This window comes from Stegodyphus dumicola, chromosome 12, assembly GCF_044657685.1.
Source record: "Stegodyphus dumicola isolate Sdum_Otavi_A_Nest chromosome 12, ASM4465768v1".
In the NCBI taxonomy this organism is placed as follows: domain Eukaryota; kingdom Metazoa; phylum Arthropoda; class Arachnida; order Araneae; family Eresidae; genus Stegodyphus; species Stegodyphus dumicola.
Genome location: NC_140779.1, coordinates 29,692,526 through 29,718,055, shown reverse-complemented (window position 1 = coordinate 29,718,055; position 25,530 = coordinate 29,692,526). Strand labels below are relative to the sequence as shown.

Below are 25,530 nucleotides of genomic sequence, written 5' to 3'. Positions count from 1 at the left end.
GGATTTTAATGGGTAAAATTCCAGCGAAGGAATCTTCGGGTATAAATGATTCTCTTGCATGTGTTTCTTTATTGCTAAACGAAAGATCAGCAGAAAACTTGTGGAAGTTAGACGTTATTGGTATAAATGACCCAGTTGAGTCTAAAATGAAAGCTGAAATTCATGAGGAGACCATGCAATATTTTGAGGAAAATTTGAATTTGGATTCAGACGGGAGATATGAAACTGCATTACCTTGAGTACTGGACCCCTCTCGCTTGTCTAATAATAAAACGTTGGCAGAAAAACGCCTGACTAATACGCGAAGGAAATTATTAGATTTGAATCAAATTAAAGTTTATCAGGAAGTATTTGATACGTGGTTGAAGGAACGAATTATTGAAGAGGTAAATGAAGGCGAAGTAGATAGAGAGCACTATTTGCCTCATAGGCCGGTTTTTAAAGAATCTAGTGAAACTACGCGAGTAAGGCCAGTTTTTTATGCTTCGGCACACGCCAAAGGAGAACTTTCCTTAAATGATTGTCTTGAGAAAGGTCCCAACCTAATAGAAATAATTCCAACATTGTTGAATCGTTTTCGGAAATATCCTCTTGCAGTAATTTCAGACATTGAGAAAGCCTTCTTGCAGATTGGTATAAGAGAGAAGGATAGAGATTATTTGCGTTTCTTTTGGAAAGGTGCAGAAGAAGAGAATACTAAAATTTACAGACATTGTCGCGTGGTTTTTGGGCTTAACTGTAGTCCATTTTTGTTAGCCGCTACGTTGAACTATCATTTAAATCGTGCCCCAGATCAGTTTGCAGTTACAGCCAACATTTTGAAGGAGTCCTTCTATGTTGATAATTGCCTGACTAGTTTTAAGAATGTTGAAGAATTGAATAGATTTGTACTAGAATCGAGAATGTTATTGTCACTGGGAAATTTTAATCTTAGAGGATGGCAGTCGAATTGTGAAACCGAAATAATTCCCAACTCTAAATTAAATACATTCGTTTGCGTTTTAGGGTTAAACTGGGATTTGAAGGATGATACTCTTTCCTGTAAAATTGAGTCACTAAAGAAAGAGGAGATTGTCGCGAGTAAACGAGCACTCCTTTCTTGCGCGCATAAGTTATTTGACCCAGTAGGCTTCCTTTCTCCCGTTACCCTGTTCCCAAAGGTGATATTGCAAGAGTGTTGGAAATTACGATTAAATTGGGATCAAAAATTGCCAGAACATTTAGAAAAGAAGTCCATACAATGGGTAAAGGAAATGAAACTGCTGTCTGATGTCAAAATTCCTAGATGGCTTAATATTGACAGATCGGTTAACGAAGATGTAAGTCTTCATGTTTTCAGCGATGCCAGCAAGCATGCCTATGCTACCTGTATTTTCTTAAGAGTGAAGACCGAAAATAAGGTTTATTTAAATTTTGTGCAAGCACGCACTAGAGTTAAGCCTTTAAAGAGTATATCCATTCCTCGTTTGGAATTATTATCCTGCTTAATCGGAGCACGCTTGGGATGTATGGTCTTTTCAGATTTGAACATGCCAAATTTAAGAACATTCTTCTGGACTGACTCAACAACAGCTTTGTGCTGGATCCAGCGAGACGTACGGTGGGGAACTTTCGTTTGGAATCGTGTCCAAGAAATCAGAACACTTACAAAAATAGAAGATTGGCATTACATCCCTTCGGAGCTGAATGCCGCCGATCTCCCTTCTAGAGGCTGTTCAGTTAAACAGTTTTTGCTGTCGAAATGGTGGGAGGGCCCATCATGGCTGTTAGAACCAGAATCGTCATGGTCAAAAGGCACCAATTTGCCGGACGAAGAGATCATAAATTCAGAAAGGCGTAAATCAGTATTGACAACTCTTAACAAAGATTCTAAACCTGACAATTGGTATTACAGGTACTTTTCATCCATAAAGAAAATTGTACGCATGTTAGGTTGGATTCTTAGGTTTTACTTTAAATTACGAAGAATTACAAACGAAACCTCCAAAATTTTGTCAGTTTCGGAAATTGAAAGAGCTGAGATAACTCTTATGTTATTGGTTCAAAGAGAATCATTTAAGAGTGTGAACGATGATAAAATTAAAGACCTCAGACCTATAGTTGATCGTGATGGTTTGATCAGAGCTAAAACCAATATTTCTTATCGTGACGATACTGATGACTTTAAGTTTCCTGTCATTTTGCCATCTGATCATGCAGTAGTAAAATTACTAATAATGAATGCACATAATGAGCTGCTGCATGCTGGTACTTCTATGGTGATGTCTCATTTGCGGGAAAAGTATTGGATCCTCAAAACTCGTAAGACAGTACGAAACTGCATTAGAAAATGTGTTAAATGTCAAAGATTTAAATCCAAAAGTTGTGATGTAACTCCAGGAATTTTGCCGAAAGATAGAGTACGTGATGCAAATGTTTTTGAGATAGTGGGTGTCGATCTGGCAGGACCCCTCTACCTTAAAGATGGTCGAAAAGCTTATATTGTTCTTTACACATGTGCGGTCTATAGGGCCATTCATCTGGAGTCACTAACATCCTTGACAACTGAAGCTTTTTTCCAGTCATTGAGACGTTTCATTTCTCGTCGCGGAAGACCATCTATAATATACTCAGACAATGGCAGTAATTTTAAAGGAGCGGAGAGCCTTCTGCATACAATTGATTGGGAGAGTCTGCGATCAAAGGCCGCTGAGCAAAGAATTCAGTGGAAATTTATTCCTCCTTCCGCACCTTGGTGGGGCGGTTGGTGGGAACGTTTAGTTCAAATAGTGAAACAGATTCTGAGAAAAGTTCTAGTTCGCGCTGCCCTGGATTACGAGGAGTTGCTTACAGTACTATGCGACTGTGAGAGAGTAATCAATACTAGGCCACTTACCTACGTGTCGGAAGACGTTGAAGATTCATCCCCATTAACTCCAGAAATGTTCCTGCGGGAGATTTCCAAATCAGGAGTACCTGATATCAATACAGTGGATAAGGAAAAACTGAGTAAACGAGCTAAGTATCTACAAAAGGTGAGAGAACAACTTAGAGCAAGATTCCGTGTGGAATATCTAGGACAGTTACGTCAGCAGTCCATTAAAAACTCTATAGCTAAACCTCTCCAGGTGGGTGAAATTGTTCTACTTGAAGATAACAACAAAAAACGTGCTTTTTGGAACCTAGTGCATGTCATAAAGCTGCTACCTGGTCGTGATGGACAAATAAGACTTGCTGTCGTAAAAACAGAGACTTCTGAGTTTCTGAGACCAGTGCAAAGACTGTACAGACTTGAGCTGGATAACCCAGTCCAAAAGGATATGACTGAAAATATTCCTATGACTACCAGCAGTGGTAGAACTGTGAAACCAGTGATACGTCTGTGAAATGTTTTGTACTTGTTTGAATACTTTTTAATAATTTGATTTATTTTTATTTTTCTAGGTTTAGTATTATCTGTTAATATGTCTAGAAAATTATGGAATGCTGCATCTCCAGATAAATTTGTATTTCAATTTAATTAGAACATCTTGGTAGGCATAATTTTATACTTCAATATTGTATACTGTACTATTATGCATATATTATACTTAACAGATGTGTGAATTTACCTCCCAGTAAATTCAGGTGGGAGGAATATGTAGCGAATAGTTTATCCAACAGATGGCAGTATCTGCCAAGCTCCTTTGGTAATTGTCAATGCGCATGCGCAAGTGGAGTGAAAAAAGAAGTATGTTATTAGGAGAATGAGCTTTCGTAAATAATGTTGCTGCGTGTTTTCGCTGTGTAAATAAAAGTATATTTTTATATCATAGATGTTCTTTACTCTCTAATGCGAAGCACTAGGTTAGTGCATGAATCTCTTCTGATTCAGAAACCATTTTCAAACCGTGGATCACCACAACAGTTCCAACTAAGTTCTTAGAATGAAGTTCCTCATTTTTTCTTCTCTATACAGTTATTCGACTGTCGGAATAAAAAATGTTAAATTTGCTTTCGTCAGCAAATAGGACATTATTCCAGTACGTTTCAGGTGTATTTATCATTGATTTTGCGAATGAAAGCCTGGGCTTTCTGTTTTTCTCACTAACAAAATTTTTTTTATGGGCAGAACACCCATGTAATCCAGCTTCTCTGAGAACTCGTCAAACAGTTTAAGGTGAAATTGAAGTTGAAAACCTTGTATTAAATTCTGCAGAAACTTTTACGGCACTCAAACGTGGGGTTTTCACAGATTTTCTAATAATAAATCTCTCATCACATTTAGTTAACTTTCTTGGTCGACCTTTTCTTAGTTTGTTTTCAATTCGATTTCCTTTTGTTTTATCACATACACCACCGTAGAATGGGATAAATTAACTAATTTAGTGATATTTCTAATTGATTTACCACTACTCTGGTGAAAAATTATCAATTTTCGAATGCTGTTTGTAATTTCTTTATGACTGCGACCCATTTTTCAATAATAAATAGAATATTATGAAGTAAACAATAAAAAATTAAAGCAAACTTTTTTTAAATGCCACCACAATGCAAAAATTAAAAAAAAAAAAAGCAGCAAACGATAATTCTAATTTTGATTTTATCAAAAAATATTTCAGTGTACGAAGACTTTTGTAAGATAAAATGTTTATCATTTTTTTATTATTAATTTCTTAAAAATAAAGTTTTGCTATATTTTAAAAATATTTCATTTAATTTTGTTACGAAAAGATTATAGATCTTATTAAAATCTCATACAGAAAGTTTTCTTTTAATTAATGGATAGAGGCCCTATTTCATTGAAAACTTTTGGGAGCCACTGTATGTTCAAAGCAAAGTGAATTCAATCATTCATAGCCTTTATCTGTTATCAAAAAAATGTTCTATCTTGAGCCTTAGGTGAAAGAGATATATCCATGTCTCTGTGATACAACTGATTATCACTTATGCCTCCTTGCATGGGCATTTTTACTCCAACCAACTTGAAAGTGCTTCAGACCCTTTAAAACAGAGTGCTCCGGATAATAACTATCACATATTATGTGGTAAGTATGGATAATTTGCATGCTGACCTAAAAATATCATACATGTACAAACTGTTATAGTTCACAATGATAACTTTAATCAAAAAGCAATGAATTGTCATACAGGCAACTACTCAATGACCTTCTAATATGAAATACTGGAAGATTATAGAAAGTTAATAACCTTCAATGTTCATCTTTTAGGAGACTATAATTTTATGACTGGGAATTTTTCTGACCGCTAAAGTGTAAGTGGACGTTGCATAAAAAGAAAACCAGATGTAGTATGTAAATAGTGCATGTATCAATTTTCATGTTTTTTATTTTTTTATTTCATCTTTTCCCTGTATGCAGCTTGCAAAAGTGTTAAAGTCTCCCATTTCTATAAGAACATTATGAGAGATTTTTCAAAGTACTGCATCACATGACCTTAGAAGACTAGTGAATAAACTTGAACAGCAAGCTATTCAGGTTGGCTGTCACAGTCACATGATTGCAATTCAAGCTTAATTATTTCAAATAATTATGGTTACTCTCTCTTTTCACCTGTCATCACTTCTCTGCCCTTCAAGACTTAACTATCCTATCAAAGTCCCAAAGTCATGAGTCAATCAATGGCAATATATCAGTAGAGCAGTTACTATTGAGTTTTGCAAGATAATTCAAAATTAATTCAATATTATTACTGTTAATTTTTTTCCATCATTTGTTTGAGTAACTTGGCAGATAATCAGATTGTTTGTTACACAGCTTAAGAGCAAGCTTTGAAAATCTAAATGATTTATTATACTCAACTATATTGATGTCGAAAATGTGAATTCCATTATAAAATATACTTACTTAATACTTTTTATTCTGAAAATTTATATTCTTCTGTTAAATTCTATTAAAATTGCATAAAAATATTTATGCAATTTTTTAAGTTTGTTTTTAATTTTGTTTAAAAATTGAAATATAACTTCGAAAAGAAAAGCAAAATGTATTGTACAAATATGAAATTCTATTAACTGGTAAAATAAGATAAGTTGTCATTTGAAAGCATAATATAACTTCTAATTTTTGTGCAGGAGGAGAAGGTGCTTTAGTTGGAGGAGCAGGATCTGTTATTGGACTTGGTTCTGATATAGGAGGGAGCATAAGAATTCCTGCATTTTTCAATGGTGTATTTGGACATAAACCAACATCAGGTATGCTTTATTATGGAGATAAAATATATTTATGCAGCAAGGTGCAAGTTCCTGAATTTTGGAATTTGACTTAAATTTGTATTTAATTCGTCATGTATTAACTGTAATAAATAAATTTATGAAGTAATTTATGAAAAATATTCATAAAACATTTTATTCATAAAATTTCAGTATATGGGACAATTTATCTGTAGGATTCAAATTCTATTTATAATACATAAGCTTTTTTTTCTCCTGTTTTGTAGGCCCACCAGCAGTCGAGCGGTAAAGTCGTTGAACACTGGTAGTTCGACCTGGGTTCAATTCCAGGCAAACGGGCTGACTGCATGGGTGTTTTGATGGTTTTCCCCATGTGTATACAAGCCAGTTTCCCCTAGAAAGTCCTCAGCAAATGCATCCCTAACTTTAGCCAGATACTCTTAGTGTGCCTTGCCATATTCAAATAAACCATCCCCCGTTTTATAAATTAGAACAATTCAGTTATTTTTCTAATCTTTTTCATTTAATGTAGCATTGAATGTAGGTCTTAATGTAGGCCTTCCTACCTTGCCAGTTCCTTGACAGCCTGATTCATTACTGTTCTTGTATAATATTTAAACATAGCTCTCACTATTTGTTTCATGGACTATATGAGGCAGGTCGTATTGGGGAACAAAATTAACATTAATTTCCAGGCATAAATTCTGCAGATATTTTTGGGTGTCCTGGAGCCTTGTCTAAGATTAATAATGTTTTAAGTAGTAAATTTTTGTCTTTATAATGTTGCTGAACTGCTAGCATGAAACAAAAAGTGAACCAGTCTATTGATGCGATAACCCAGGCTTTGTTATTTGATTTCTAAGTGACTAAAAGTAATTCTTTATCTTTTATTTTCAATGCTGTGGGATTTTCCACTTGATAAACTAACACTGGCTTCAATTTTAAATCACTAGCCAAGTTTCCACCAAGAAGCAACATCAATATTTTTCAGGGGTGTAGCTAGAAGGGGCCAAAGGGCGGCATCTGTCCATGGACACAGCATCCAGGGGGGCCTAATTAATGTTACGAAATTTTATAATTAAATGTTTTCCATTCTTGGCAAATAGGACGGGATGCAAAATCTTCAGTTGTCTCCGGGTGCTGAAAATCCAAGCTGGTATTTTTAAAAGGTTTATGACAAGGGGCAACTGATTCTTCCTTCAATAAGAATATAAGATCAGCCATTTTTCTCCCCAAAATAAACCCATCTCATCTACACTGAATATTTGGTTAAGAGACTACTCTGTAGCTACAATAATTTTAAACATTGGGGAAATACATTCTTTTGCAGCATCTTTATCTACATCAGCCGATTCCCAAGTGAATTTAATATTATGAAAATAATATTTCATTTTAAATTTGTTGAATCAGCTATTACTTGCTTGAAACACTATATTAAAATCTTCTTTTAATCCAGGCTTTATGCAAAGAATCTTAGATTGAATACAGTCAAAAGTCGTTAATTCGGACACCCATAATCCGGACCTCAAAGCTAAAATCTTTCTGCACATGCGGCGCGTTGAAGCACGCACAGAATACGTTTTCGCGTGCGCGTTTAATGTATAACGGATGGTATAAGCTAAAATTATCTAATTATCTATTTCAGTTAATGTTGATGATTGCGTTGTTCCTTAATCTTCGAATTGGATCCAGCTTATTATTTTTTGCAGACTGTAAGAGCAATTTTATAAAAGTAAGTTGGAACTTTCGATTATGTCAAATAGAATTTCCGATGCTGGAGCTGCAAAAGGTTCTACAAAGGGAAAGCATGTTTCGATGCCCATCAAACAAAAAGTGGAAAAAGGCTCCTTTGTTTCTCTAACCATTCCGAAATCTGTTTATCAATTTCACGCTGCTCTGCGCGGGGGGGGGCGACGTCGAGGCGCGCAATGAACTGGAAGTTGATCTGTCAACACTATCGTTATCTTCAGGGCAGTTGTTTTTATTTTATTCGGCTTATAATTCCTTACTAAATGTAGTATTTTATCTCGATATACTCCGTCTTTGATATTATTTAAATCAAATTCCTCGTTATTACAAATATCACGAATACAAATCAAATAGTTTTCTGGTTGCAATTTTCTAATTTCGGCTATGCGTAATGTATGCTTTACGCATGCGCGCGTTGAAAGAAATGTTTAATAAAGTAAACAAATAAATATTAAGCTTCTTTTTTTTGTTAATTTTGATATCCTTTAGATCATAATTACTCATTATTTTATAAATTACGGTTTCATATTTTTAATTTTATCTTACCAGATTTAAACTGATGATCTATGACCCGGAAAAATCGATAATCCGGAATCGCCGAAGTCCCGACGAGTCCGGATTAAAGACTTTTGACTGTAATTGAAAAGCTGAGTGACATTGCTTTGATATTGATCACCAATCCATGATGACAAAGATCTTTTCATTTCATCCGTCTTATGTCATTTGGAAACAATCTACAAAATATATTTCTACAATTTTGATTGAATTCCTTAATTTTTTCTTGTTTTCAAAACTGAACATGACATAGACCTGTTAATGCCATATAAATGACTAGCTGAAGTCGAAAATTCTCCCTAATTATTTCTATCTTTGTCTTGATTTTATGAAATTTATTAGTCCTTAATTTCTTTTTGTTCATATCAACATTGCAGTCTCTCATTCATGTTCATAAATTTATCAAGGCAAAATATTTAAATGTAAATAAATAAATTGGTGAAACAGAATGCATCAATATGTGTCCTAATGCTAGACCAAACTTGTTTAATACATTATATGCATTTGACATTAGGTGCCTCTACTGTGACTCGCAACCCCATCAATGTCACTACAATTTTAAGAAGTCTGATACTGCAGGAGGCAGTGTGCAAGTGAGCATGAGCTACCATGCTTTGTGGGAGCACCTGCATGAAAGTGAAAATTTTTTGTAATATCAAAAAAAATCTTTAAAAAATTGAATTTTTTTTAAATGTGCAAAAGTTGAAGGCTCTCTGTATTTCACCCACTGCATTAAATGGTGTTATAATAAAAGCAACATGACTTTTTAATAAGAACTTATTACCGTAATTTACCGAAGAAACACCGCGGCGTTTACGTGTTTAAAACTTAAATTTTCAGCGGGTGCGGCGTTTAGGTGCACTAAAAATAAAATATTTCCTATGATGGTCATTGTACATAGTTTGGATGGCCTTGTCATTGTGCATAGATTGGTGCTGTTCCCACACAAAAGACCACTCAGTTGCTTTTTGCGAACGTTATTTTGTTTACGTTCTTTCCCTTGAACGGACCTACATGCCTTATTCACCCTAAACGAGATCTCAGAAGAATAACATTCTTCCCCCTTTCAAATCAACATTCTCATCAGTTTGAATAGTCTCTCTCCTCTGCCATTCGATGAATCTTCCAGGACCCATCCTCTTTCCACCTCTGCCTTTTCTGCAATTTTTTTCAAAGGCGGACACGACTCCACCTGCCTCGCAATAACGAACTCTGACGTATTTCCCCTTCAGCATGAATGGATTTTTCTTGGCATTCTGCCAAATACAGATCCCATCAGTTAGGGTACAAGCACAGCCAACTCTATACAGTCAGCTGTGGGGTACGAGTACTTGTTGGATAGTTTTTAATTAGGGAGCGGAAAATTTTTGAAAATGTCTCTAAACGGCACAGAAGCTATACATTTCTTATCTTTAATTTATTGAGTTATGGTTTCATTTCATGCATTTTTCTTAACTGGTATGTCATATATCAGGACTTGGTTGAGTTTTTGCATCTATACGGCCCACGACGATGTCACACGCAATTTAATCTATTGTGGTGTTTACGCTGATGCAGCGTTTCTGTGTAATTTTAATTTTTTTCCCGCCATTTTTCTCGAGTGCGGCGTTTACGCTGATGCGGCCTTTCTTCCTGAAATTACGGTAATTATTTTCCCTTTATATCTTATTGGAAAACTTTGTTTGGTATGCATCTAATGATTTGGAATGAATTAATGACTTATATTGAGGTATCACTGTATTATAAACAGTTTTCTTTAATCAAAAATCAATTAAATTATATGTTACTCAAATTCTTAAAAAAATACAGCTTTTATTAAAAAGAAATACAGCAGCAAGCATTTGGTTATTTTGATATAAATTTAGGGGGAAAAGAAACAGTTTTTACACAGGGTCAATTATATTTTAAAATATAATCCAAAACATCATATTGCAAACCTTTCTATCTATTAAAAAAATTAGATTTTGTTTACAATGACAAAACAGATGCTATCTAGACACTGAAATCACATTTAAAATAACCTATTTGACTTCATGTTAGTAAAACTTGCAAACTGTTGCATTCATCCATTGTAATGTCAGAAAATGCATTTTAAAACTGTATGGTGAACTATTTATAAATTAAATGCTTTATTTTATGCACTTAAAAGCTAACCACTTTCCAAATATATATGGATTGGTGACCTTTTAAGACAATAATTTTTGTCATATAAAGAGAAAATAGTTATTTCTAATTCTGTTTAAGCTTAAAACAATAATTATAATTTTATTTCTGCTTTCTATGCTAATTAGAATTAATATAAATTTTATAACAATTAATGCTTGAAAGGTCAAATTTGCTCTTGCAAAACATTGCTTCATTTTTAATATTTTAGGCATAAAAACCATTGCAATAATTCTAATTTTCAGTTTATTTGATAAAAATACTATTAAAACTTTTATTTTTCTGTGCATAATCATGCTTAATATGCATTAATGTTTTTTAATTTTATTTTCAGAGGTGGTCTCAAACTATGGCACTTATCCACCATCTGGGGAAAGGGAATTTGTTCCATACTTATGCATAGGTCCTTTATGCCGGTATGCTACAGATTTGATTCCTATGATGAAAGTACTGGCAGGCAAAAATGAATCACTTCTGCGTTTGGATATTCCAGTTAGTAAACGTACATTTTAATTATAGTTATATTAAATGAACAAAAATGATGTCTAATATTTGTGATCAGGCTATAAAATAGAGAGCATTTCTTTCGTGCATGCTGTTTTAATTTATTTTATGTATTAATGGCAGATTTTGAATTTATTTTAAAATATATCTACGTGCATTTATCTATGTTCACATAGAATTTTTAGTTCCAGTTATAAGAACAACCAATGGTACTGTTCTATTATTGGGACTGGAGTTATATATCACAAAAAGCTGACGATCTGGCAAAAAATTTGAAGCATAAAAATAGTCGCCAAAATACGTACAAGACGGTTCAGTTAAAGAAAAATCCATGTGAAAAACTAATGAAAGATATTCATAAAATTAGAAATTTTTAATGTAAATTAAACAACTTGCCAAAGAAATCAGAAAAAAAAAATCATTTTATGGTTTCTCATGCACTTTTTTTAGATAGAATAATTCCTCATTCTTGAAGAATTTGTATGGAAGATGTTTCATCATTAAGAAAATCGATATTTTTAAATCCATGCTAAATACAATAGTATAAAAATACAAGTGACCATTACATCTTTGGAATTTGTATTCTTGTTGCCAATTTTGGAAAGGCATTCTTTTACCTAAAAAAATTATCATTGTAATGTTTTTAGAAGTAAACATTAGGGACTTCATATGAACCAATCTCTTGGCGAGTTTAGCAAAACATTTGGTGATTACTCCGGTCCCAATAACAGAACAGTACCCCGCAAAGCAACCAGAAAAGTAGTTAATTAGAATTTTTGTTTATCATGCCATGACAATAAATTGGGTCACTTTCCAGATCAAGGCAGCATGAAAAGCATAGTTTTTGTTTCACAAATACAGGTTTCAAAAATATATAATCAACAGTTTATTTAGTTTTGTCTTATTCTGCTCTTTTCTGTGTGTTTTCAGCAACATCTAATTGATATTAACATGTCTTATTCTTCGTATTAGAATTATTTGGAACTGTCTCCTTTCCCAGCTAAATTCTTTTCATCGTCCTTTATACAAAATCTTACTGCTGCTTCCCCATTCACATCTACTGGGAACTCTGAATAGAGCAGTTTTTATTGCATTGTTTGCAAAAGTAAAGAATAGTGAGAGAAATAAAATTTAACTGCTAATCCTAGAAAAATAACTAAGGGCAATCTATAAAAAAAAACATTATTTAATATAAATTGCAGTGTTTGCCAGTTTATTAATCTTAAAATATTGAACTTGGATTCAAATTTATGAAAATTTTAAAAGGAAGGGAAAATGATTCTCCTTGTCTTGCAACAAATCTTTCTTGAAAAGAAATACATACGTAAATGTTACGTTACAGTTAATGCTGATGTGTTCCTAGACAGTTCCAAAGTGTTGAACTACCTGTAAGACTAGTTATGTGCCATTCTTCTAAAAATGCACTTATAACAGACCTATTTAAGTGTAATTGAACTATTTTATTCATGCCATGAACTCATGAACTGTAACCGAACTATTTTATTTAAACGCCATCTCATGGCGATATGAAAAAACGTCAGTCGACCTCCAGCCGCCATGATGATAGCTTACTATGTTATGTTATTCTCAATGTTTGATGTTCCATTTGGTATATGTTTCATTTTTATGTATATTTCTTTTGTTTGTAACCGTTCCTGTGTGCTCTGTTAATAAATCTTTTTAAAGCTAGCCGGCATTAGTGTCTATTGAGGAACGGCTACATCACACACTTTTCGTATCCTAGAGGATCTGTGGAGACATTTGATGTACTCCACTTAAGTAAGTTAAGGTACTGTACATCTAGAACTGTATTCATGTCTAGTGAGTAAGTTGGCCAGACCATTCAAGTAATAGCTTTTGTTTTCAAGTTGTCTCACACCAGAATTTGTTGATGCTGGTAAGCATTGTCATTCATTAGCAAAACATCTGGGTTAATAGCACCCTAAATAGCCCTAAATGACATCCTAAGACCTCATCCACCTATGAGACTATTTAAAAAAACCTTCATAAAAAATATGGTGCTTGGTGTGGCAATTTCTGATGACCATGAACATAACGTAAACCATGAAACTGCTTATGTGGAAATGGGATCTTCCTTGAAGAAAAGAATGTAAGTTGTATGCTCTTCATTCCTTCCAGATCATAGTCAGCATATAGTTAGACTCATCAGTAAAAAGTTCATGGGCCTTTCTCGTAGTTCTCTTTGTTCTATTTAGCATGATGCTGACACCATCTTAAATAGATTCATTTGGAAAAGTGAGCTATAAATCAGTAATTTACTTGCATAAAATCCAACCTGTGCAGCCTTCATTCAGTGACAAAAACTACTGATTTGATTTCCTGTAACAGCCTGAGGGTTTCAAGTATGAACGAATGAAGCAGTAGCAAAACTACTGGGAGACAAGCACCACAGGCAAAAGACTGTAGGATTTACAACCAAAAGTTAACCACAATTTAAATAGCAGCTCTTCGTACCTCACACAGTATCTGACAGGGCATGGCCCATATATGTCCTATCTTCACAGATTTTACCTAAGAGACAGTGACCAATGTATTTGTGGCAGTACTGGTAACCCAGATCACTATTTATTTGACTGCTCGCATACAAGGAGTTTACATTTAAAAAGACAAGCTGCAATCAATATGCCAGCATGGTTCAAGCACACAATTAAGAATAAATATGCACTCAGCTGCATTAGAGACTGCACTACCATTGCTAAAAGCATTGCTGACAGCCTGGAGTGACTTCTTTCCTTGGACACCGTGCCGTCAGCAGCCCGCTCCGTGCATATATTAATTTACTTAATATCTTTTTTTGTTGTTGTTTTTTGTTTTTAATTATATTTAATATTATGATTAATCCAGAACTCATTTAATGTATTCCACAATTTGTAATGTATTGATCATCTTCACATCTATACCTGATTATTAAAGCATATTCTACACTCTTGTCATTGCTAAATGGTCAACAATGACAGGAAACGGTCTTTAGATGTAAGTGTTGCTCTGTGCTGTTCTTTATATCAGGCTGTCTACGAGCTGATTCACTGATTAAAAAGTGGTATAACTTTTGCCCTATACATAAATGTTAAGTTATAGATACAAGTTATAGGTAATGATAGTTATGATATAAGTTATAGATAATGAATACTGATCACTCTTAAAAACCACATAAACATTAAATAGCACTACACATCCAAATTCTAACATACATCTATTGCACACTATGCTGTCAGTGGCATAATTTTCATATTTCATGCACTAACCTGTATACAGAAGATTTGCATTCAACTGCAAATAATTAACATAAACTGTTATACCATTACACATTCACATTTTTCAAATTTTCCTTTAATTTTAAAGAGCAGGGTACCGCACACAAACTTCTAAAAATATTAATTCTTTTTTCTTAACTTCCTTGTATGAAGTAAAGGAAGTACTGTAATTGTGAAAAATTTCAGGTGTCTCATTTCAACAAAAATATCCATTTTGGTCGCTATTTATTCCATTTGAATGATGTTTAGCAAGTACAATTTGCATAAACAAATTTAACGCATTTATTCTAGCCGTAAGTGGAAAATAAGAGATGATAGTAAAGTTTTAAAATAAAATAAATGTTAGTAAAACTTAAGATCCTTAAAAGATGTCTATTTATAACTTTAAAGGAGGAAAATTCTACATTTGCACTGTAATTTGGCTTATGGCATTTTAAAATGGACCATAAAATGATTTGCACAATAAACCATCGCATTCATATGTCACTCCTTGAGCATTTACTGAAGAATCTGGTATATCTGTGGCTATGTTAGTTATAGCAGCAGTCACTTCAGCAACTACTTCTACTATTCTTGGATGCCTTCCCCATCCCAGTGAATGCTTAAACTAACATTTACTTCATATCTCCTAATCACATTTTAAATTCATTTCCAATATGGACCTTTTCTTAAACTTGTTGCATGGCAGTATGATTGGGACAGGGGACAAAAAAGTTCATGCATTATTGTTTGAGCATTTCTTGAAAAATCTAGCCCATGCATAAGTCAGTTGAAGCAAGAGACACTTTGTTAGCTACATTTTCCACAATCGGCTGCCTTTCCTAGTGATATGTTGATATCATATGTCTCTTTAGATTTCTTAGTCATGATTTTTAATTCCTTTTCCAACATGAGCCCTTTCCTTAAGCTTTCAAGTGAAAGTGTACTTGGACAGGAACATCATTGCCATTCTGCTTTCACTAAAAGCACAGGTTCTTTTTTGTGAGAAATGATCTACACAAAATTGTTTTGCCATATCTTATCAAAAGCATATTGTTTTCTAATGCTATCCAATGAATTTACTGAGGTAATATTTCATTACCTACTATTGAGCAAAATTGAATATTCTTAGCTCAAATTTAAAACTTGAAGTGGAAATAACGAATCTCACCTGCATACATTTCCTGTGCAAAACATAAGCAGGCAATGCTCACCTCCTATCTAAATATTTAAAATCCATATAAATTTAATCTAATGAAAACTTCAAAATTAATTTTGGTACTTTTCCGTTTCGCCGGCGCAAATCTCGCCAAGCAGACTTTATTGGCGACAACATACAGTATACACATAAAAAATATTAAAAAAATGTTAGTTCTAAGAATTCTTTTTTTGAAGGCATAAACATTTTAATATCGCTTAAAATTTTATAAAAAGCCAATAAATAAAGACAATAAATTTGTGAAAAGACATTAATTTAAGAATTTACTATGCTTTCATGGTTCAACATCCTGATTCGCCGGTTTATATCACGTGACACCAAGCGATCTCATCTCACGTAAACTACTCTACAAAAATCAAATGCTCTCAGTAATTATCTACATTAATTTCAAGTTAAATCTTAATTTGGAACACAAGTTTAAATGCAAAAAATATTCCAATTCGTACGAATAGCTTACTCAGAAATTATGTAAAACTGCAGTGCTTTACTTTGCTAATGCATTCTCGTTAGAATTGATGAATTTAACACTTGACTTTACCTTTTCTATATTTTCGGCTTCGGATTAAGCGCTGTGATTGCATCCTGATTGACTTAATTGCCAAAAATGGCCTTAGACATAAAACTGAACTATCTGATAAAAATTCTATGTAATTATATGCCAGTATTGAAAGAAACAATCAATCTGATAAGAAAAAGCTGCGACTTGTTTTGAAAATGAGGCTTAAAAGGTTACCAGCAAGAATATTCCGTTTGGCATCGGTTGTACCATTATTGGCGACTTTATCGCTTGCGCCGGCAAAACGGAAAAGTACCTTAATTTTTATTTTGTGATAACTCCATGCACAGAGTTGCACTAAATTAAGTTGTTTGCACTCGTATGCTTCTTTGAAAGGTAAAGTGTTAAGGAGAAACTACAAAACACAAGTTGTAAACTGATGCCTGCATATTAAATAAAACACTACATCTTGTTACATTCATAACTAGCCGGATGGAAGTATTCACTTTGTGTATCTCTTTGAAATTTTACATAAAAGTTTGCAATATTTTTGCATTTAACCTATTAAAGTTTTATGAATATTTTGTTGACTGAAATTTTTACTGAATTGAGACCATATAGAAATTATATTTTATGTTTATAGAACCCTCCCATTCACAATGTTTAGGTTACTTTCATAAAATTCTGAATTTATCATTGTGTCGGTTATCAATATATCATTGTATGGAGTTCTGTTAGTAAAACTGTAGTAGAAATTATTAGGTAGATCTCTAATACTTATGGTTAACTAATACTCTAATACTTATGTTATCTACTTATGGTGAAATAAATGTTATTTTTCAGGTCAAATTGAATGAATTAAAAATATATTACATAGAAGATGTAGGCAATCATGTTATGTTCACAAAAGTTGATTCTGATATGGTGGATGCTATTCATAAGGTAATTTCCCCCTTTTTTTAGCTTTTAACTGTTTTTATTAGGGTGAACAAAACTATTAAAACTTGTCAGTATCATATTCACTAAATATGACACTAACAGCTCTTAATAGTTTTACTATTTTATCAGTTATTTTGTAACAACATTATTTTTCACTGAGTATATGAATATTTTTGCAACTCTTTATGTATTCTATATTACTTGCGAATGAATTTATCAAACTTCCAAGTTAAATAATCTTCATACATATTACCTAATATAAACTGCTTGCCATGAAAATTGAGACACCATAATGGAAACAGCCAATCAGTGTGAAATTTGATAATAAAGCATGTTAAGACCCGAAAATAATTAGCATTGCAGCACATATACAGGTATCAAACCTGTAATGCTCTCTAAAATCAGTGCAAGAGAAAAAAAAAAGTGGTTGAGTTTTCCCATTGGAGAAAACGTTCCTCTGTATTTACGGGAAAAAAGAAGATGAAACATGCAATAACTTTGATTATGAGAGAATGCTAGTGTAGTGTGGCTGAGAATTATATCCGTAATATTGATTTGCTGCTTGCTTTAATCAAAATCTGACACTGTGATGAGAAAAGTGAACTGAAGGATGGATTCAGGAAGGATGGATTGGCCATATGCAGTTTCACGGTGATCTTGATATGCCACCATTTAAAAGTCATCTAAGACATCAATATATACCCTAGCACAAGAAGTATAGTGTGTGGCTTGGGCAAGAAGTGTATGCATATATGATGAGATCAACTTGAAAGCTATAGACTCTTTGTGCAGTGGCTATTGCTTTACTTGCTTATAAATGCATAAAAAGCAAAAGACATAAGTATCTATTGGTATAATAATGCATTAAACATCAATATATGGATGGTGTGACATTATTTTCTCAGATGAATCCTGCATGGTGTGTTATGAAATATGTGTATGTATAGCTTCATTGTAAGGATTGCTTATTTGATTCTTCCCTTATGCAATGCCATACAGACTAAAAATCTGAAGTTATGGAATGAGGTGAGGTTAGTGTGAAGTTATAGTATGAGGTTCATCTACAAATGTTTTGGCTTTGTAAGTAGTCGGTATTACTTTCCAAATATGTTAAAGGCTATAGTTGTCCCACATCTTCAACCATCTTCCAACAGAGCAATGTATGATCAGACATTGCACTGAGTGTCCAACATTTCCATCAGACACTACTGTTTTGCCTTTGCACATCTTTCTGAGACTGAATGCATACAGTCCTTGTTGTAAAATATGCTAGCAGGGGGAGGGGGATGGAAAGCTTCAAAAGACATATTTGATAGCAAGTTTAGCTTGTAATGGTGTTCCATTTATTGTATGCCTTTAGCACTTAAGTGAGGATATCACATTCCCTTCTGAAAATAAAATTAATTTCATAACTCATTTCATGTAAACTAGGTTTGAACTTTTAAATTTTTCTTTTCACATTTTTATTGCAAATTAAAAAGAGAGAATTCAATAAAAAGTTATGTTTTTCTAATTTGTGTTTTATAGCTTTCATCCATCTTCCAAGAACTACATGTTTAAATCTAGAAGTGTAAGTGGAAAATCTGATGTAAATAAATATATGATATATATTTTGTTACATTGAAAGGAAATTGAGCATAAAGATTTATGGATGATCAATGACAAACTTTTATATTTTTAATGCTTAATGTTTAATTAATTAATTTATTTTAGGTGTTGCATCATTTTGAAGTGGCTTACAAAATAGTTCCAAAGAAACTGGAGTTGCGCTCTTTAAAGTATATGTATATGATGTGGGCTTCTGCTATTTCCAGCTGCAAAGCACCTACCTTTTCAGATGAACTTGCTGAGAGGAAAGGTATTATCCATTTCAAGTTAGAACTTTTGCAATGGCTTATCGGACAATCAAGGTTCACGTTTCCAGCAATTATCCTTGGTTTAACAGAAAGTACAATGTTAGGACCTAGTGATTTTTACTCCAATATGGTCAAAGATCTCAAACAAGAATTGGAAGATATCCTAGGTGAAGATGGCATTCTGTTGTTTCCCACCCATCCAACATGTGCACCTCATCATTATGAAGCTCTTTTCAAACCTTTCAACTTTGCATATACTGGGATATTCAATATCTTTGGTTTTCCTGTTACTCAGTGTCCTCTTGGTTTAGGTCGAGAAAAGTTACCTGTTGGGGTACAAGTTATAGCAAATGCCTATAACGATCGCATTACTTTAGCTGTCGCTGTAGAATTAGAAAAAGCATTTGGAGGCTGGATTCCTCCTTCAGCTATTGTAGGTTGAATCAAAACTCATGCAAGCTATCAAAATGGGAAATCATAGTAAAACATTACAAAATGTTGAATTATATTTCTGATGATGTAATTTGAATAGATATCAAGTTTTTGATCTCCTGTAAATAAGTTTTCAAAGCTTTCCACGATATTTATTCCATCTTCCAAGAGTTAAAATGCAATATTGATCTTCAGGAATAAATTTTGTGGTTTAATCTAATTTTGGGATTCTGCCAAATTTCTGTTTCAGAATTCTTAATAATTTTTATATCCAAGAATTTATGTATTCTACTTAACAAAACAAAAAAGTGTGCATTTATTTTTAAATGTGTAATATTTCATCATCTTAACACAAATTCTTGAATAATATGGCTATATCAGTTGACTTCTTTTTTTTTTTTTTTTGTGTGTGTGTGTGTGTGTCTGATTTTTCCTGTGTTAGAGTATTTCCTGTATTAGACTGTTTTGTATAGAGGGCAACAAATTGTTTTTGACCATATTTCCCGTGTTCCTTTATGGACACCTAAACAAATTTCTAGGATTGAATGCTTCTGTGTGCAGTTTTATCTTCTTGTTTCAACCTAATAGTTATTTGAAATACTTTTGGAATCTCTTAACCATTATACTTAATTATCTTGGTTCATCATTAATTTATTTAATATTTCTTGGATTAGTGTTTCATAATTCATTTTCTGAAATTTGGCAACAAAATGATTCTTGCAAAATTTAGTAATTGTGTTATCTTACTTATCATATTTTAAATATTCAGGATTCTTTTCATTCAATAGGTTGTACTTAACTTTTCTACATCTTTTACTTTTCCTCCTTTCACTAAATGGTTCGTGTAAATCAATGTGTTTATACATAAGCTGATATTAACATCAGCTTTCTTAAGAGAACTAATAGATAATAATCTTCAATTAAGTCTCTGTGTAGTTTCAATACCATTTTATATTACTTGTTGATCTCACCATTTCTAACTGCAAAAGAATATTAAGTAAAAAATTAGATCTTCCATGTTAAAAATTATAATGTTTTTTTAAAAATGTGGTGGAAGAGAATTAAAATAATTCCTGTTTTTGCTGATGTACAAAACATGTTTTATATTTATTCAATATTCTGCATAAAAGCAGTTTAGTATCGTATTCTGTAAAGGGATTTCATTTAGCATTCATTTATACTGATTATTTTTCTTCAAACAGAAATGCACTCTGCTGCATGTTATGGCTTGTAACTGAGTAAAGAGCTATTAGATTTGACAAGTTTTTCAATTTCAAAAGTATTTTAATCTTATTAATTAAAATAAAGTTATCCTGTATACCTTCAGATAAATTTTAACAAACATAATCAAATTAGCATTTGTTTACTAAATGTTTCAGTTGGCATATTTTAGGACGTTTTATGTGGAGTTAATTTCTTTCTATGTTAAGAAAACTTAACAGTTTGAATCCTGCATTACTTACAGAAGTTATTATGAAGAAATAGAAGGAAATGGTAAAGCAAGTAATTTTGTTAAGGAAATACTTAAAAGTACTGAAAAGCAGACTGTATATGTTCTGTGAAAATATAGGTGATGTGATTAACAAAATTATTCACCAGTTTAGTTTACTTATGTCCTCAGAATTACTTGATTTTTATCTCAAAATACTTGAATTCCGGTAAAAACAATATTAAAATTTTGTGAGACCTTTCATCTATCAATTAATAATTTCTTCTTTGATTTATGTAACCACTCGTTTGGAAATACTAAAATTATTTCAGTCTGGGATATAGCCCCAATTTAATTATGTACTTGATTGTTAATACACTAGATATCTGTCAATTTTTCTAAATGTAACATTGTAACATAGAATTGATTTATATTGTGCATTATACATCGAATAGATTGTACACTTTGAATTTCTTTTTCTTAAAATAACGTTTCATATGTCAGTTTAATTTCAATAGGTTAAATTGCTCTTTGTTGAGGATATATTTTGAAGGGGTAAAATGCTTTCTTTCATCTTATGTTTAGAATTCCCCTTTGTTGATAGCACAGCCGAGAATAATTAAGATTACTGCATATAAAAGGTGAAATGATTTATATGTTTGGATTACCAGATACATATATTTAGGCATTTAAAATTATTTAAAACAAGTTTATAATTCAGATAGGATGAGAAACATCCAATAAAAAATTTTAAATTAAGCAAAACAGCAACCTTATTTTGGCATAGATTTGAACTATAATTCTGTCAATTTGAGGGCGATCAGACACAAGTCTTCTTCTTCAAGAGCAAAACAAATTCTTGAAGAGTAGAATTTTTTTTGCAAGTCGATAGAGTTTTATTTAAAATCTATACCAAAATGTCGCTGTTTTGCCTAAACTTATAATATCTTAAATATTCCTTATTTTTTATAACACTTCTATAAACTCTAATGTTCCATAAAAAATTTCTACAGTTTTATGAAAAGTAATATTGAATTGATTAATTATGTAGGTATTCACTGAAAAATATTATGCATGTGTGCAATTTTAAGTGATGATAAAAGTCTGTTTTCATAATACTATAAAGATTCTTATTAAGCGAAAAAATATTAGAATAGTGTGTCTTTTTCTTAATAGTAAACTTAATAGTAAATTTAAAGACATTTTTATCTGTCTGCTTTTTACTACCTTTTTTAGCTCTTATGAATATGATTATGAATATGATTTTTTGGGAGGGATAAATGGAGTATGTGCAAGATATAAGAGTCGAACATGCATAATACAGGTAAATAAATTAGCTATGCTATTTAAGTTATGGCTTAAATATTTTTTTTCCCTTAAGAAATTGAGCATATGTGTATTGTCTTGTATTTGAATTGAAAAGCTTACTTAATCTAGTAGTTTATAATTGTAATTTGCTTTTTATACCTATTTTCTCAATTAGTCTAATTTTGTATTTCTAATTATTAGTTAAATATAAGATATGCACTAACTAACTGTTTGGGACCAAAATAACGTGAAATTTTCAAAAAAACTTATTTTACAGAGAAAAAAAAAAAGGGAAGGCTGTTTAAGAATGTAGGGTTTTCTGTTTTTTAACCCTACATTTAAAAACCTTACATTTAAATTATTGTGTGCCTAACTTTAGAAAAATGTTTAAACACATGATTTTATAATATTTGCATATAGATTTAATGCATATTTAAATAGGAAAGAAAAGGAATCTACTGAGATAGTTAATCAACATTGAAAAATATTTTAATATAATATTAAATTGAATTATTTTAATATGAAGGTTATCTACCTAGTTCGTTCTTGGTCTTCGTGAAGAACACTTTAGGAAATGGAAATGGTAGGTTTAAATTTTATACTTTTCTCCCTTGCTGTTAGTCTCAATCTATTGATGAGAAAGGCTGTTGTTTAAACCAGTGGTCCTAAACTCAAATTGCACATAGGCCGAATGTACGGTCTAAAAGCAGGTCACAGGGCAAATTTGTTTTTTTATGAAATGAAATCGTTTAACTAAATTTTGAAAGAAAATTACTAAATATTTACCAAAATGTACAAAAAGGATAATAATAATGATGCAGCAAAGAAATTCAGGTTTATTTATTTATTTATTTATTTATTTATTTATTTTTTATTATTTATTTTTTTTTTTTTTTTTTTTCTGAAATCTAAAGGTTGCTTTCTCCAAGAAATTTCAGTTGGTTACATTTTGTAATTCAAACATATTGACAGTTAAATATTAAACTTTCAGACGAACATCTATTCAAATAATTCTAATATATTGAATTAACCGCTAAATAACATTCTTAAACTAAAAATAAACAAAGTACAAAAACATCTCAGGTGGGACAAAATTTGAGAATAAATAATGACAATAATTTTTTTTAAATTTGTTAAATTTATAGAAATTCATAGAAAAATATATAGAAAAAATGCATATAAGGAAATAATTTTAAACTTCTTTATTCCTACTACATCTTTCAGCTACAAGATCTCCTGGCATTTCAATTTTGATAAAGCCTTACTAGGAACTATTTTTATCATGAATTGTAGATGTTCATGAGTTCCTTTTCTGTTCCCCCCTTTAGATTTACTAATATTCAGTTATGAGGAGGGCGAAACTGTTCACATGCACATGTATTTTTAAACAAAGCAATAATTCTTATCGCAAAACTTTGTAACTGAGGGTATTTTTCATTTGACAGAGTTTGAATAAAAGTTAGTCAAATCTGTATCTTTAAATCTTTGAATAAGATTTATATCACAGTGTAAATCAATTAGCTCCGTTTTTAGATTTTCTGGGGTGCTACTCATATTCTTCCTCATTTCTTTTTTGGAGAGGGATAATGAAACTAATGTAAAATTGGACTCCGAGCCATTTAAAATCTTTTTTAAACTGTTTTTTCAAAATTTAAAACTTTTTTGACAAATTCTTGTCATACTAGTGTAAATTAATTTTTTGGAAATATATTTGCAAGCCATCAGTTTAAGACCACCAGTCTATACAATTCTTGATTACAAATTTTGAACAGGGAAATTACTGCATTATATTTTTATATTTATTATGAATCGAAGTTTGTTTGTATTGTATTCTCGACACGGATGCGAGCAATGACAGTGTCAATTGAAAACCTCTCAATTCAGTCAGTCAAATTATTTCTAAAATAAAGTACTAAATCTAAAGCCTCAGATAGTAATGTTTTTTAGCTTATGTTCTTACTGACAGCATAGAAATCCTAATTTATAGTTTATGTTTTAAAGCATTTAATGAGGAAGTCTTAATTTAAATTTTATGATGATGTTATGTTAATCTAGAACATTTTTACTTGGTATGATGAAATGTTGCCTGCTTAATTTTGAAATTTTTTTTATTACAAATGTTCTGAATAATATAAAATTTAACTTTGTAATTTTTTATGCTGAAATAAAATTGCTAGTTTAAAATAAACTGATTTAAAATTTTTTGTTACCTAATATACTTAAATCAACTAAATCCTGTGATCTGTAGAGTGTGTGCCTAAAATTATATTCTCGCTTTAACTACAAGCCTCCTTGGAAGAGTATTCTTATTACTGTTGTGTATGTTTCAGATTGTGTGAATTATTTTTCTGTGTTTTCTTTTTCTCAACTGTATGTATGTATTGAAGAAATTTTCTTCTAGTACAATCATGTAATTGCTGGATTGTTTATACTTGAGAAGTCTGTTTTTAAAGCTGTGCTTCTTATTATTCATTTTGAACTTTATCCTTTAAAGGATGTATTAAACAATTAACTGTGATTTATTTCCAAAGATACCTTGAAAGCTCAAAGCTGTCATTCTTATGTTTGTATATATGTGAATATATTTCTGTAATTTTAATGCATATTTTTGTACACTGCCGTTAAAATGTTACTGTATTAGATACTCTATTTATCTAGTCAGGCAGAATTTAGTGCTCTTAGGATATTTCATTTGCTTTTTGCTTGGAATTTTAACACACATGTAAAATTATTTAGCAAGAAGTATTTTTTCTTTCAGTACGAGTAAATAGTTATTTGCGTTTTGTATTCTTTTCATGAAGTTATAAGAATTTAAAAACACTTTCTGAAAATCATGTGTTATTAATCATGTATTTTGTTAAATTATTTATAATACATTTTGTAATTATTCATAGTTTTCTGTTTGTTTTGTACTTTTGTATTTAAGTTTTAATAAAGTACGAAAAATCTAGGTACGACTTTAATTTCAGTAAGGTGATAATTTTTCATTTACCACATGTTGATGAAATAAAAGTTCCTCCTTCCCAGAAACACATGATATATACTGATTTCATTGAAATGCAATTTGTAAAAATACTGCAACCAAATGTTATTTTTTAATTTTTAATCTTTTTACCTCTTGCAGCTACATTTTAACATTTTTTAATTAGTTTTTTTTAATTGGTCTGTATATTTTTAATACTAAATGTCAAATTTTATCAAAAGTTCAAAATGTCATTGCTTATAGTAATTTACAGCTACTTCGTCTGAGTACATAAGCCCCTAAAACATTAAAAAATGTGTTCTATAAGAATATAATACTGGCTAATTCACTCTTGAAAGAGCTCTTACCTGACAAAGTAAATGTTAAGTAAGATGGTAATGATGACTTCATATATGATATCATAACTTTGTTTCTGTAATTTACATGGTTGGGTTGATGCTGCTTGTAACCATTTTCCAAATTATTATTTGACATGTTCATATCTACTGAATG

General features: G+C 31.7%; 1 protein-coding gene across 4 annotated transcripts in view; it reads left to right on the top strand.

The window, feature by feature from the left end:
* LOC118194631 (fatty-acid amide hydrolase 2-like) overlaps nucleotides 1–25,005 on the top strand; it is a 117,681-nt gene extending 92,676 nt beyond the window's left edge. For all 4 annotated transcript variants that reach the window (XM_035365810.2, XM_035365809.2, XM_085827593.1 and 1 more), the window contains exons 5-8: nucleotides 6,053–6,172; nucleotides 10,953–11,110; nucleotides 16,935–17,033; nucleotides 18,744–25,005. In XM_035365810.2, coding sequence (XP_035221701.1) covers nucleotides 6,053–6,172; nucleotides 10,953–11,110; nucleotides 16,935–17,033; nucleotides 18,744–19,328 — 962 coding nt within the window. In that variant the 3' untranslated portion in view covers nucleotides 19,329–25,005. The remainder of the gene's footprint in view (nucleotides 1–6,052; nucleotides 6,173–10,952; nucleotides 11,111–16,934; nucleotides 17,034–18,743) is intronic.
* Nucleotides 25,006–25,530: the final 525 nt, after the last annotated feature.